This window comes from Mustelus asterias, chromosome 8 (assembly GCF_964213995.1).
Source record: "Mustelus asterias chromosome 8, sMusAst1.hap1.1, whole genome shotgun sequence".
NCBI lineage: Eukaryota > Metazoa > Chordata > Chondrichthyes > Carcharhiniformes > Triakidae > Mustelus > Mustelus asterias.
In genome coordinates this window covers 79,646,163-79,662,184 of record NC_135808.1, presented here as the reverse complement: position 1 = coordinate 79,662,184, position 16,022 = coordinate 79,646,163, and the positions used below count along the sequence as shown (strand labels likewise).

The following is a 16,022-nucleotide window of genomic DNA, read 5'->3' as shown; positions in this document are numbered from 1 at the left end:
AAATGCTTCGGTGCTAAAGATACCCATGAGATTATGGAGCTAAATCTACAACTTAATTGTCAAAAGTAGTTTAGAAGCACCCACAGCCAAAAGTAGCAGGATATTTTGTTGCAGAATGAAAGCACTGACTGGATTTCACAGGATGTAGTGCTGGTGCTGTTATTTTTCACCCCACCTCATTGCTAGAGCTGGCTTGTGGCCAACATACCGAGAAGAACATGCTGGCAGCGGTGTGAATGATGTGGAGAGGCAAAGAGTGAACTTAAGTCCCTGTGAGTGCAATCCGATGGGCCAGCAGTGCCAGAACCGAGTAGTGGCTGCTGATGGAACAACAAGCAGGCCCACAACAGCATCCAGACCCAAACAGGCCAGGGTTCTTGAACGGAGCTGGATTCGACACCCTATGGTAGGGAGGCGCGAGGACGTGTTTTGGAGACCAGATGGGAAAGAACAAGGCGGAGGTAACTAATTGGGGTGGTGCTCATGATGAGCAAACGGCAACCCACTAAATGTTGTGCCGCCCCCTTCCTTACTGACTTAATTTTTTTTATTTTAAAAACGGCCTGCCCACACCAACCATGTTATGGCTTGGGCAGTGTATTATCCTGATATATTGTCCAATTAACAAGTTCAAGTGCCATTTTTAAATAATTGAGTGAAGCAGGGTGTCGATTTGGGAGTCCACCCAACTACTGTATTAAAGAGACAGCTTGAAGTGGTCAGGAGGATGGTGGGTTTGCCACTCATCACATTTTACATTCGTTTTCATTATAATGAGGGGAAATGAATCCCAAGTGACCTGATCATTATGGTAAATATGTAATCCATTGGGGTGGTACTGAAGCTGAGCAGGTTTGATTCCTATACTATTCTAAGGTGAATGCTATAACTGGCCTCAGATCCTCTAAGTCACAGGAGAAAAAAAATCAGTCAAGATGGCTTCTTTTGATTGCTATCCAATTGCCCCATTAGAAAATGCACATGCGGCTGCAATACAAACAGAATAAGGCTTAACTGCTTATCCTTTGATACTCAAAGCCGAGACTAATCTCAGTGACGTGTTGGACAAATCCGGTTGCCCTTGAAGATGTTAACCGTGACAAGTTTGCCTTTAAGAGAAAGGGGTAGAAAACTGAAAAGAGAAATATAGTTCACTTGTCATAGCAGATCATCATCTACAGCTTACCCTGATATTGCAAGGAAGACATGTGGAGATGCCGGCGTTGGACTAGGGTAAATACAGTAAGAAGTTTAACAACACCAGGTTAAAGTCCAACAGGTTTATTTGGTAGCAAAAGCCACAAGCTTTCAGAGCACTGCTCCTTCGTCAGGTGAGTGGGAATTCTGATCACAAACAGGGCATATAAAGACACAAACTCAATTTACAGAATAATGGTTGGAATGCGAATACTTACAGCTAATCTGTAATCGCAACAGACACCTCCAGACGCTGAAAGATGCCCTCATAAGAACAGGATAGGGCGCTCCACTCATTGATCAACAGTTCCGACGTGCCACAGCGAAAAACCGCACTGACCTCCTCAGAAGACAAACACGGGACACGGTGGACAGAGTACCCTTTGTCGTCCAGTGCTTCCCCGGAGCGGAGAAGCTACGGCATCTCCTCCGGAGCCTTCAACATGTCATTGATGAAGACGAACATCTCGCCAAGGCCATCCCCACACCCCCACTTCTTGCCTTCAAACAACCACGCAACCTCAAACAGACCATTGTCCGCAGCAAACTACCCAGCCTTCAGGAGAACAGTGACCACGACACCACACAACCCTGCCACAGCAACCTCTGCAAGACGTGCCGGATCATCGACACAGATGCCATCATTTCACGTGAGAACACCATCCACCAGGTACACATACTCTTGCAACTCGGCCAACGTTGTCTACCTGATACGCTGCAGGAAAGGATGTCCCGAGGCATGGTACATTGGGGAAACCATGCAGACGCTACGTCAACGGATGAATGAACACCGCTCGACAATCACCAGGCAAGACTGTTCTCTTCCTGTTGGGGAGCACTTCAGCGGTCACAGGCATTCGGCCTCTGATATTCAGGTAAGCGTTCTCCAAAGCGGCCTTCACGACACACGACGGCGCAGAGTCGCTGAGCAGAAACTGATAGCCAAGTTCCGCACACATGAGGACGGCTTCAACCAGGATATTGGGTTCATGTCACACTATCGGTAATCCCCATAGCTTGCCTGGACTTGCAGAATTTCACTGGCTGTCCTGTGTGGACACAATACACATCTCTTTGACCTGTCTTGGTGCTCTCTCCACTCACATTGTCTGTACCTTTAAAGATTTGATTAGCTGTAAGTATTAGCATTCCAACCATTATTCTGTAAATTGAGTTTGTGTCTTTATATGCCCTGTTTGTGAACAGAATTCCCACTCACCTGACGAAGGAGCAGCGCTCTGAAAGCTTGTGGCTTTTGCTCCCAAATAAACCTGTTGGACTTTAACCTGGTGCTGTTAAACTTCTTATTGCAAGGAAGATACAGGTTTTCAACATGGATTTTATTTTACCATTCATACACTTGAAAATGTTCTTTAAATTGACCAGTTTCAGCGTGATTTCCTTTCAATGCGAGGTTCATACACATTTCATTTCAAAAGCAGTTTTTCACCTACACTGCATAAAAAATGCCAATCTTCTACAAAAAGTTCAATCTATGTTGTGTACTATGAACTTTGACTGAATAGCCAGTCAGCATTTGTGTGGTAATCTGTGGAATACTGACATAAATACACAACCTATACTTTGAGGTTTGAAGAAAAACGGTGAAATGACTGCAATCCCAGAAGCATTGTACTCGGCAGCATGTTTTGCCTGAAACAAAATACAAAGAAACAACACTATTAATCACCTTATTCAATGTCATGGCTGTATGTAGTCAACTCTCTATTCATGTGGTACCCTCATTTTCTGAGGATCATTAATCATGGCTTATACTATGACAACATGATGTGGCCAAGATAAAGTAGTAGGTCTTAATAACTACATCAGGCAGTATGGAATTGAAGCCTTCCTGTTGGCATTATTCTGCACCACACTCCATCCACTTGAGCTAACTGCCCTCTGTATGAGGTCATACTACAATCAAAATTACATATGACAATGATATGAGATTTGAATGTTTGCCCTCACGCAAGCTAAAAGGACACAAAAGGGAACATACACCTTTCCCTTTCAAGTATCAAAACATCTCTTCAGTTTTTGTGTGGTTTAAGAAACTATTCGCACCTTGTGCTTTCATTGATCAAATTGGAAATGATCAACTTTCCCTCCACTCCAGCCCATGATATTTGAAAAGTAAGTTCTGGTCACCATCTTCAATTAAACTGTCAAAAGGCTCTAAAACAACGCATTATAATTTGAGATTAGTGGTTATGGGTTCTTTCCACGAAGATTCTGATACTATTAATTGATCGGGAGATATCTACTGGAGGATGCCATCCACTATGCTAGCATCAGCATGTCAGCAGCTTGGTCTCAGGCAAAAGGTAATGAGCTGGACCCTCATTCCTGGATTACAGCATACAATTTTGGCTGATAGAGTTGCAATAGTCTACATCATTTGTATGAAATGTTAAGTTAAATGCAGTCTTGGTGCTCAGATGGATACATAAGAATGCATACATCAACCAGAAATAATGGATGTAAAAATAGAGATTTGTTTCCAAAATTTCAGGCAATAAAGTTACAGTAATTGCAAACAGTCAAAGAACAATTTTAAATTTGTCAAAAACTAATAATGTTGGGGAATGATAGCAGCAGATGCCACTTTGTGGAAATGTTGCTGAGTTCTCATAACATCCAAAGGAAAAAAAAACGACAGCTTTGTACATTACTATTGTGCAGTATTGGCCGAGCTAGCATACCTACATTTTATCCCTGAATTAACCAAAAGGCATATAAGGATGATGCTGACAAGAATGGCAAGCACCCTGCAGTAGAAAACGTACCACTCCATCTGACGAAGCAGCAGGCTTCCGAAAGCTAATGGCATTTGCTACCAAATAAACCTGTTGGACTTTAACCTGGTGTTGTTAAAACTCTTACTGTAGAAAACATGTCAGTGCATTTGCAATTTCGAAAGGGATGAAAATTTTCATTTTGGTGCGTTATTGGAGATAGTTTCTAACTTCTTCTGGACATTCATTTACATTTCAATTTACAGCACATTTAAGCTCGTCACAACTGTATTGATTTCTTTATCATGGAAATTGCCATTTTTAAACACAAGTGGAAACTTTCCTAATGAAGACTTTCACTTCTGGAAGTCTTTCTGAGTAACCAACAAGGTTTCACTTTGTCAGTCATTGAAACATTGATGAAACTAAAATGCATTGCTGTGTGCCAGGGAGCTATATAAAACATGCAAATCTCAACTTGGGCCAAGTTAGTAGGGCTCAGCTAGGTTGGTAGTAAAGGCATGAGATCTATTCCACATCAACATTCTTCACTTCGATACGAAGCAAAGGCCACAAAAATTAATTTGGAAGTAATATCTATAAGCATATAGATTAAAAAGGATCTTGACTCGTCTTTCAGCATGCAAGTTTTGCAAGAACTTCTTGCTTTTCTCTCCAACACGTCTTCTGTTTATTTCTTTTACCTTGTTCACCTTTGTTGCTTTCCACTTCCTGCGAGTGCGAAAGAATTGTCACGTTGGACTTGAAGCATCAATTTTGTTTCTCTCTCCACAGAAACAGCCAGACCTACTGAATATTTTCAGCACTTTGTTCTTATGTCAGATTTCTAACATCTGAAGTGTATAAGTCTCATTCACAAATGCGGATAGATAACAATCAGATCATGTCTAGTAAAACGATTTGGAGCTAGTTTGTACATATTGATAATGTGTTTAAAATCAACAAGTGTCTCCTTTTTGTATGAAATTTTAACACAAAGTTGTTCAGGCATGTGGTGTGGCACTACCACCATGTGAATGGGAGAGATTCAGAACCAATCTAGCGGTTTGAAGATGTGCATCCACATGGTGTCATGGGCCATCAGCAGCAGCAAAATGGTATTCAACCACAAGCTGCAACTTTATTGCCTAACATACCCCTCATTCTGCTTTGAACCTGGGTTGATCTTTGGCTTGATGGCAATGGCAGAATAGGGATGGGGTGTATGCAAAGAACAGCACCAAGCATACATGAAAATGGAGGTGTCAATCTGGTGAAGCTACAACAACGTGACTATTTGCATGTTGAAGAGCATGTGATAGACAAAGCGAACTGTCCTACAACCAATGGATCAAATCAAAGCTCTACAGTTCAGCCACATGCAATCGTTAATGTTGGTGAACAATTAAACAATCAGCCAGAGGCGGCTTCACAAATAACCCATCCTCTGACTCAGGAGCCTAGCACATTTAATGTGAAAGAGAAGGTTAAAGCATTTACAACTACCTTCCACCAGTAGCACTAGTTGGATGAACTATGTCAGCCTCCTCTCAATGTACCCAGCATCACAGATTCCAGAATTCAGCCAATTCAATTTATTCATGATATCAAGAAATGGCTGAAGTCAATAGATTCTGTAAACACTATGGGCTCTGACAACAGCCTGGCAATTGTATTGAAGACTTGTGCTCTCCAACTAACCATGCCCCAGCCAAGCATCTCCATGGGGTTGTATTCTAGGCCCAACCACCTTCTCTCTAAGAAATGGGGATTGATTACAGAATGTTCAGTTGCATTCAGAACTGACACTGAAACAGTTCATATCACCATGCAGTAAGACCTGGATGACATTCAGGGTTGGGCAAGAAATGGCAAGTAACGTGCGCCAAACATCTGCCACATAATGATCATCCCACCACATAATCAAACCATCATCCTTGACATTCAGCAGCATTACCATTGCTGAATTCCCTATTATCAACATCCTGGGGGTTTACTATTGAACTTGACAAGCCATACAAACACATTGGCTACAAGAGCAGGTCAGAGGCTGGGAATTTTGCAGTAACAACTCACCATCTGATTTCCCAAAGTCTGTTCACCACACAAGACACAAGTCGCGAGGAGTGTGATGGAATACTCTACAAACTCAAGGTAGAAACAATCTGGTTGATTGATACTCCATCAACGAACTTAAACATTCACTCCTCCACTACCAATGCATTGTGGCAGCAGTGTTTATTCGATACAAGATGCACTGCAGCAACTCACCAAGCCTCCTTCAACAGCATCTTTCAAGTACCACCTAGAACAACAACAGCAGCAGGTGCATGGGAACACCATCACCTACAAGTTTCCCTCCAAATCATCCTGAATGGAACTATATCACCCTTCTTTCAATCTTATGGGATTAAAATCAGAAGTCCCTCTCCATCAGCACTGTGGGTGTACCCATGCCCAATAGACTGCAGCAATTCAAGAAGCTGGATTACTACCACATTGTCTCGGGCAGTTAGGAATGGGTCTGAAGTTATGCTTGTTCAAATTCTAATTATCAGAACACTTGAAGCATTAATAAAATAATTCTCATTACACAGGATACCATAGTTGGAAAATGCCGGCTTAGTGTACCTTAAAAATGGATGAAATCATTATTGACAAGTCCATAAATGCTCAACAGCCGCCATTCATGGACTAATTGTAAATTAAGCTTCCAATTGTGCTAATGTTACATCACACACACAGACACCATTGACACAGTGACCTCAAATCAAGTTTCTTTATCATGACGTATCTAACATTCATAGCTTCATTGCACTCTTGCACACTTAGTGCTACTCAGATGCATACCCACATCTCAACATGCACACATTTACCAGCTATTGAACCACAGCAACTATATCACCCAAACATACGGCGCCACTTCTATTGATGCACTTTCTGCTCTCATGTAGAAGTTAGCACATAACTGCAGACAGTTGTAATTAGCTGTGTGATATTGATACAGCTATATGTCCTCACTTCAATTCAAGTGAGGGTGATTGTCATTATTGAAGTGGCCATGGCCAGCATTGTAACTGAAAACATCATAAGGTATTCACGCCCTCACACCTAATCCTATTTCTCGCATCTCACTTTCCTTCAATCCATAGTCTCTTCTGATTTACAAGCTGCAAATAGTGCAAGTTCACTTCCAGCATTTCCCTGTCCCCTCACTTGAACTCCATCCTTGTGCCCTTCCCCTTTCAGATAGCCTGTCAGGTAGTGACTAAAAAGCGGGAAGACAACAAAGAAAAAATACCTTCACTTGCTCTCATGTGCAGCCACCAGCTCAGATAGAATCTGGAGACAGGACTGCAGATGGCGAGACACTGGGTAAGAGTGGCTTGCAGCTAGGGTAGGGGACAAGGGTAGCAAAGGTGTCAGCATATCAGAGGATAATGTCACACCAGTCCTGCTGCAGAAGACTTGGATGGGGACTTTAGTGGGACAGGCTTATGTGGAAGAATGCTGATGGATATGTGCAATGAAATGCTTAGTACCTTGGAAGGTCTGTTAGAAAGCCGGAGTGCAATGTCATGGTGTACAAAGGAGTCCAGCATCAACATGGTGTCAAAAGTTTTGAAAGGAGCTTTTTGGCTTTAGGCTAAGATCAAGTGTTGGATCAAGGCCAAGAAATCAGTTTTCAAAAAGAGCTACTCGATTTCAGCCCTGCACTATTTGCAGCTTGTAAATCAGAAGAGACTATGGATTGAAACGGAGTGAGGTACGAGAAATAGGATTAGGTTTGAGGGCGTGATCACCTTTTGATGTTTTCAGTTACAATGCTGGCCATGGCCACTTCAATAATGACAATCTCCCTCACTTGAATTGATGTGAGGACATACAGCTGTACCGTTCTCTCACAGCTAATCCTGTCAACACAACAGGTATGCAGGGACACAACTTGTACCTACTATGGAAAAGACTCTGGACATTCGAGACTGGTAAATCCACTTCCTTTAAAATGGGTTTAAAAATATCAACATGTGAAGCATTAAAGACACTTTGCGGTGTGGCCAACCTAACTTACCTAGCCAATACCAAACTCGACCTGCTGCTCCTGCAGGAGCGTGGGATACCACATCTCCGCACTGGATGAGCTTGTGGTCCCACGAGCCATCCATCTGATCAGGAGGAAACGATTGCTGTTTCTCCGGCCTGGATATTCTGCTGCAGGAGGGCAACTTCACCATCTCCGCAGTTAAGGAGACGATGGGAGGACACCTCCTTGTAGCAGACGTGATGTAGAAAAACACTCCCCTCAGACTGATTAATGTGTACGGCCCAGCCGTAAAGAATGAGCAGCTGGTAGACCTTCAGCAGCTCCCACTGCTGCTGACCACTTCCAGGCCAATCATTCTGGACGGTGACTTCAACTGCTTCATCAACACAGTTGGACGATCCAGCAGGACCAACAGCAAAATGGACGCCATGTTAAGAGTCCTGATGACAACGGTAAAAGATGCCAAGCTGCACGACGTCTTCAGCAATCCTGCAGGTGGAGTGCAGCGTAGATACACATGGTTGCAGCCAGATGGGTTAGTCTGCTCCAGGAGAGACTTCCCGTTTGTGTCCCATGTGCTCATGGTCAGATCCACCGACATCAAGCCAGTATTCTTCTCTGACCACTGCCTCCTACAGGAAAACCAGAAGGTGGTCAGGTGGAAATGGAAGCTGAATGTAAAACCTTGAGGAACTCAAAAGGGAGACGTTGAAGAGCCGTGAAATCCTTCTTTGAGTCTCCATTGTTCTGGTGGGAGCGATCAAGGGGATCATCAAGAGGTTCTTCAACCTTAAAAGGTGTTCAAAAGGCAAGAGAGAGACCGGGGATTTGGGGGGGGGGGGGGGGGGGGGGGGGGGATGTCCTGACTCCAGAAAAACATGCAGAATCTGCTTCAGCTGCTGTCGATGGGGGTCGATGTCAAGGAGGATCTCCAGGAGGTGAAGCGACAGCCAGCTTTGCTCTCTGTCTTGGAAGCCTTCATGGTCGTCTTCTGAACCAGAGTCTGCTCCAAGCAGCAGGATGAAATGTGCTCCTGTTTCTTCTTCCAAAAGTTCCACACAGAGCGCTCTATGATCAGTAGCCTGAAGGAAGATGGCAGCTCAGTAAAGTCACCGCAGTCTGACATTCTAAGAAACTGTAAATCCTTCTATGCTGGACTGTATGACCTGAAGCCAGACAGCATGGCCTCCCAGTTCTTCTTGTCGTCTATCAAGGAAGTCTTAGATGACTGTGAGCAGGAGGGGCTGGACAAGCCATTATCTTTGGATGAGCTGACAAAGGCTGTTAAGTCCTTTAAGAGGAGTAAAACTCCTGGAAATGACGGCTTACCGGCTGAGTTGTACTTGGATCTTTGGGACTGGATCGACCCAGACCTGCTGGAAGTTTACAAGAGTATGCTTCTGGACAGCATCATGTCAAAATCCACGAGGAATGGCATCATTACGCTCATTTACAAGCATAAGAGGGAGAGAGAAGAAATTGGCAACCCATTTCACGATTAATTTGTGGACTATAAAATTCTTGCCAAGGTCATTGCCAATCAGGTCAAGCCTGCTCTGGAGTCGGTGATCCACCTTAACCAGACCTGCTCTATACCCAGCAGTAAGAGCCTCGCACTACCCAGGGACACAATTGCCTATGTGTAGGACAGAAGAGTGGACACATGCCTCATCAGCCTGGACCAGAGAAGAGTTTTGACAGAATATCATGTGATGGAGGTGGTCTCCAAAATCGATTTCAGGGAGGAAATCCGCAATTGGATTCAACTGTTCGACACAAACATCAGGAGCGCAGTTTCAATCAGTGGGTGGGAATCAGAAAGTTTCTATATCAAATCTGGCATTGGGCAGGGCTGCCCTCTCCCCACTATCCTGCTGGTATGTTGTATGGAAGCTTTTGCCGAGCCCATCAGGAGGGATCCGGGCATAAGCGGAGTGACAATCCAAGGCAGTGGAGGCATGCAGGTCAAAGTCTCCCTGCGTATGGATGACATTGCCGTCTTCTGCTCAGGTGCATAGGCTCCTGACCGTCTGTGACCAGTTTGAACTGGCCTTGGGAGCCAAGGTCAACCATGGCAAGAGCGAGGCCATATTCCTTGGGAACAGGGGTGACCAATTCTTTGCCCCCCTTCTCCATCTGGTCAGATTCCCTGAGGTGCTGGGGATATAGTTTGGAGAGGCTGGGGCATGCACCAAAAACTGGGAGAAGCACATTGCTCAGGTAAAGCAGAAACTAGGCATGTGGGAGCAATACTCCCTCTCTATTGTGGGGGAAAAAACCTGGTCATCAGGTGTGAAGTACTCTCAGGGCTGTATACATTGAACAGATCTGGTCCATACGGTGATCCTGCGCCTTTGCAGTCACTTGAGCCATCTCCAAATTCATCTGGAGATCCAAGATGGATCACGTCCGGAGGGACACTATCCACAAATCTCTGGACAAGGGAGGCAGAAATGTACCCACACCACCATCGTCCTGATGGCCACCTTTGTGTGCGGCCGCATCAAGCAGTGTGTAGACCCTCAGCATGTAAACACCAAGTGTCACTACAAACAGAGGTTCTACTGTCCCTGGTGTAGTGAAGGATCGGTCTGGCCACGTTGCCGCGGAACGCTTCAAGTCTTTGAACCATACCGTATCACCTGATCCTTGTGCAAAAATATATTCAGAAAAACACCTGGGACCAGAAGGCAGTGGTCTGTACGTAATGTCCTCAGGGCCGAGGGAAAAGGAGACGGCCGATCCTGTCGGTTGGTTCCCTGAGCAGACTGTCAGAGTCAATTGGCAGAACACAATTTCACCAGAACTTTCAAACAAGCACCAAGACCTAGCTTGGCTCATAGTGAGAAGGGCATTCCTTGTCAGACCCTTCATGCACATCAGTAATCTCAGTGCCACTGCGCGCTGCCCTCGAAGTGGCTGCAGGGAGAAGAGATGGTCTCATGCCACCTTCTTTGCAAAGACGGTCAGGAGAGAGATGCCGTGGTATTTGTCAAGGTTCATCCCATTCAGTTCTGTGACTCAGGATGCTATGCTCTTCAGGTTGTTGCCAGGGACACACACACACCAAGACAAACATCTACTGCTATTCAAGGGTCATCAACTCAGTGAAAGATGCTCTTTGGTCTGTCTGAAACTTGATCTTCCAGTGCAAAGAACTAGCCTCGAACGAGGGTTGCAGACTGGCACATTCTAAAAGGTCCAGGACTACGTGCTGAGGGACTCAAGCTTGGGGCAGCAACCACCAAGATGCAATGGGGAAAGTCCACTGTGTAAAGCCTTTCAGCCAATGTACACTGAGGGGCTAGTAACTGTAAACCCTGTGGACTGTGTATAACCCTCACTTTATTGAACTTTAACTTTATTGAAGCACTGAAGAATGCAAAATGACCAATGTACATAGTTTGTAATGAATTTATAACGAAAATATTGAAATGTAATGGTCTCAAACTGAACTCAGCATAAATTTTGACTTCAAGTGAAAGTGTAAATATCATTGAACTTTACTGTTGCAATAACTGGAAATGTTTTGTAATGAGTTTTTCAGACTTGTATGAATAAAGTATATTTTTGGAAAGGAAAAAAGCTTTGGACAGTGTTTGGAGCCCATCCTTTCCAGTTGTAAGTGCTGGCCAACTCCATTAACACACTTCCAGATGCAACCAGATTCCACTGCTGCATAAAAAGATGCCATTCAATAACTCGGTGCTGTAATGGAAGCTCAGGTAATTTATCAGTGCTCAAAAGAGGCTTGCAGAATGTCAACCAGCAGTCTGTCCTCCAGAATATTAGATTGCCACAGGCAAATGATAGTGGCACCATGGAGCACTAGTCTGTTCTCCTGTCTCAGGACAGTGTTTGACTCCCATCTTGCTGCTCCATCTGCTTTTGACATTCAGCCAAGCAGCTGGTCAGGCTGCTGCCACCCTTTCCATATGTCTGAAGACAGGCCTTACAGAACCATAGATACTGAAAATGCAGAACTTCTCCAGAGGCATTCAGACAGTGAAAGCATTGTTTCAACACCCCACTGGTCTGCTCTTTCACATTTTGTCAGCATAGCTTTCTTTGTATGCATGCTGCCCAAGTATGGATTACATCATAGTGTCATAACCACATAATCTAATGACAGCCCTCATCTTCCAGTGGTCATCCACTTGTTTATTGTGGCTCAAATCCAGTATTTCATGGTTTCTCATTCCCTCCCCCTAATTTTCAGATTGATGAATCTTCTGTGCATTCTCAGATTTTAGTTGTGTTATCCAAGTAGCGACTTTCAGGACACGCAACTTTTATCATTCATATTAATTTCTTTCAAATGAAATCTAACTACAGTTAGTATATTAAAATTATTTAAGCTCACCAACTGTTGCGAATCTTTTATACTCAAGGAACCCACATGGATTATCACCTGATCTAACCTAGAGAGAAAGAAGACAATTATGCTTAAATTAATTTAAGTCAAAAAAATGCAACAGAGAGGTTAACATTTGGCTGAATTGTCAGGCTACGCCAATCCTTTGCAGTGGAAGGCCCTGTCAAGCAAATATTGAAAAAATGTGACCCTCTGTCAGCAGTTCGAACTGTACATCTGTGAAGAATTATTGATGAGCAGATGATTATTGAATTCAATGTCAAGTTGGGTACAGAAATCCAAAAACAGAGAAGGAAAAAAAAGGTTGGATTGAGGGGAAGAGGAAATAGTTCTGAAAAAATTCAAATCTGAAGGAATGATATTTTTGCACAGATACCAGTGAGTTTGTTCAGCTGTAATTAATCTCACTGCACCGTTAACAGGGTATTCGCATTAGAATGGATAAGCCTTAACTTTCGCCGAATCCATGAATGGTTTATTATGGGAGTACATCAACTTCATGGCATTTCACCTGGTTCAGTGCCAAGCTCTCAGCAAGATACCATTGTTGGACAAGCACAACTGGGCAACTTCTGGAGCAGCAGGACAATACGGGACAGCAAATTTCAACATTTAGCTGCATTTTACAGTCACTAAAATTTGCTTGGAGTACCAATCATCTCACCGTTATTTCTAAAACAAATCCCAACACTTAATTTCAAATCCTTGTTCCTTTTTTAAAAATTAAATATCTCTCGGGCGGCACAGTAGCACAGTGGTTAGCACTGCTGCTTCACAGCTCCAGGGACCTGGGTTCGATTCCCGGCTTGGGTCACTGTCTGTGTGGAGTTCACACATTCTCCTTGTGTCTGCGTGGGTTTCCTCCGGGTGCTCCAGTTTCCTCCCACAGTCCAAAGATGTGCGTGTTAGGTTGATTGGCTATGCTAAAAAAAATTGCCCCTTAGTGTCCTGAGATGCGTAGGTTAGAGGGATTAGTGGGTAGGGTATGCGGGTAGGGCCTGGGTGGGATTGTGTTTGGTGCAGACTCGATGGGCCGAATGGCCTCTTTCTGTACTGTAGGGTTTCTATAATTTCATATGAATGCTGATAGATCCTCCACAATATTAGGCCTATAATATTAGTGTTGCAATTCTCAATAACGAAATGAGATCAAAAAATCTTAATGGCAGGTATAGAATAAACTGCACTTCGGCATAACATCCACATTTTTGCTGCAACATTTCAAAAGAAAACATTTCAGCAAGATTACTAACAAAAACAAGCTCTACAGAAAATTTCCTGTTTCACAATTGAATCCACAAAATACAAAGTGGCATAACAATCTACTTCGGCAATTTTTCAGTTAGCAGGAATAATTTGGTCCAATGATTGGCCAAAATTGTACTGCACATTGATATTCGATATCCTGATAGACACAGGAAAACTGATCATCTTCCATTCAAGATAGATCAATGTGTCCACTGATCATATGGTGGCACTGTCACCCGAGTCAGAAGGTTAGGATTTCAAGTCCTACTCCAAAGAATAAGTACAAAATCTAAACTACTATGCCAAAGGTGTTATTTATTCTCATTGGTGGTCTTAAAGATTCACTAGCACCATTTTCAACAGCATGGTAATTCTCCCAGTGTGCTGATCAATAATTATCCTTCAACAATTAAACAGATAACTTGTATATTACTGCTTGGGAGCTTGCTGTGCAAAGTTCCTATATTGCCCATCTTGCAACAGTGACTACACTTCAAAAATACCATAAATTGCCTGGGTAAGATGCTCTGTCGGAGAGTCAGTAGAGACTCAATGGACCAAATGGCCTCCTTCTGCACTACAGATGTTCTATGATTCTCTCCTATATATCTAGCCTCTTACTGGGGCATTTAACGTCATTTGTTGAGTCACATTGCATTTCTTAAAATTAACATGCCTTTGAAACTACATCCTAGTCCAAGTGTCTACCTTTGAGAGAGGAGCAGAAAAGGACAGATCATTAGGAGTTGGAAGGGGGAAAATAAACAGATTTTAATAAATCAATGACTTGAACAAGGCTAATTATTTATTATCCACAGACTGGATCCAAATGTGACTACTCACTTGCCCTTTCCTTGGTTAATCCACTCTTCAGCAAGCAATTTTCTTTCTTCAACAGTCAGAGACAGGCCCTCTCCAGTTGTGCCATTCACTGAAAAGCAACAGTTACAACACGTTATCTAGATATTGGAAGTCAGTTTATGACTGGCAAAAAAAAATCTCAAACCAGGTGCAATTGTGGAAATCAGCATCACATTTGATAGGTGAAAGGAAACCATACAAGATGAGGACAAGCGTACAATTATGCAGAAGAAAAACATTGCTGCGTTTTGACGACATAGCCGACATGACGAATTTTCCTCCAACTGTGGTTTTTCATTTTTTAAGTTTCAGTTAAAGTTGATGAAATGGTATCGTATTCTGTATCTTTATAATCCTTTTCCCCACCAGTCCCAGTCACCATGCTTAGCACTTCTATAGTTTATTGTTCCTGTTACAATTATGAGGTTTAAGATTATGTTTTGGAACCGAGTCTTTAATCTAAGATATAATGGAGTCATGTGACCTGTAAGTCAGCTTGACGTCAGGTCTAGGGCAGTAAATATCAAAGGGAGGCCCAGGTTGCGTAACTGGCTGATGGTATAAGTTGCTCTTTTTGGAGATAATGGCAGCAGTCTCTCAACTGCCTTGGGGAAATGAGGGATGGGCAATAAATGCATGTGCCACGAATGAATAAAAAAAAACGTGGGAGTAAAGCAGACGAAATTTAGTCCACAGCTATCTACAGATTGCAGATTTGTCATGGAGTGGCCCAAGGGGAAAACTCATGAGTACTGCTGGGAGCGGGTTTAAAAAAAACTCTCCAAAAATGAAGGAAAGTAGCTGGAGGCAGTCACTTGAAGTTACAACATGACCATAGCAAAATGGGGAAATGTGAACTCTCAGAAAGCAACTGTGGCTGTTTGCTATCAGGATTATAATTTTAGAGAGAGTGCAATGTGTGGTAAGTATAAAAGGCAAAGAGGGCAAAGAAAATACAGCATAGATATGGGCCTTGGGCGGCACCCCCCCCCCCCACTTCTTCCCTTACTCGGTCCATTTTCCTCTCTTCCCTCCCTATACATGTACCCATCCAGACGTCTCTTAAATGTTGCAAATGTGCCTGCTTCCACCACCTCCTCTGGCAGCTTGTTCCAGGCACCCACCACTCAGCTTGAAAAACGTCCTCTACATACCTCCTTTAAATTTTCCCTTCTCACCTTGAACCTTTTAAACCATCCTGGGAAAAAGCCTCTGACTATCCACCTTGTTTATGGCTCCCAATTTTGTAGACCTCTTTCAGGTTTTCCTTCAGCCTCAGTCTTTCCAGGGAAAACAACTCCAGTTTATTCAACCTCACCTCATAATCAACACCCTTGAGATCAGGCAACATCCTGGTGAATCTTCTTTGCACTCTCTCCAAAGCTTCAGTGTCCTTCTGGTAGTGTGGTGACCAGGATGGCACGCAATACTCCAAATTTGGTCTAACCAAGGTTTGATATAGCTGCAACATGATTTCACAACTCTTGCACTCAACACCCTGACTGAAGAAGACAAGCAAGCCATATGCCATCTTAATCACCTTGGCCACCTGTGTTGA

General features: G+C 43.4%; 1 protein-coding gene across 5 annotated transcripts in view; it reads right to left on the bottom strand.

Moving 5' to 3' along the window:
- Window positions 1-16,022, bottom strand: part of npl (N-acetylneuraminate pyruvate lyase (dihydrodipicolinate synthase)) — a 49,371-nt gene that overhangs the window by 19,364 nt on the left and 13,985 nt on the right. For 2 of the 5 annotated variants that reach the window (XM_078218319.1, XM_078218318.1), the window contains exons 4-7: window positions 14,447-14,534; window positions 12,344-12,401; window positions 2,775-2,850; window positions 1,016-1,132 (exon numbers count right to left, since the gene is read on the bottom strand). In XM_078218319.1, the coding sequence (XP_078074445.1) occupies window positions 1,016-1,132; window positions 2,775-2,850; window positions 12,344-12,401; window positions 14,447-14,534 (339 nt within the window). The remainder of the gene's footprint in view (window positions 1-1,015; window positions 1,133-2,774; window positions 2,851-12,343; window positions 12,402-14,446; window positions 14,535-16,022) is intronic. The other 3 variants (XM_078218322.1, XM_078218320.1, XM_078218321.1) reach the window with 2 other exon arrangements.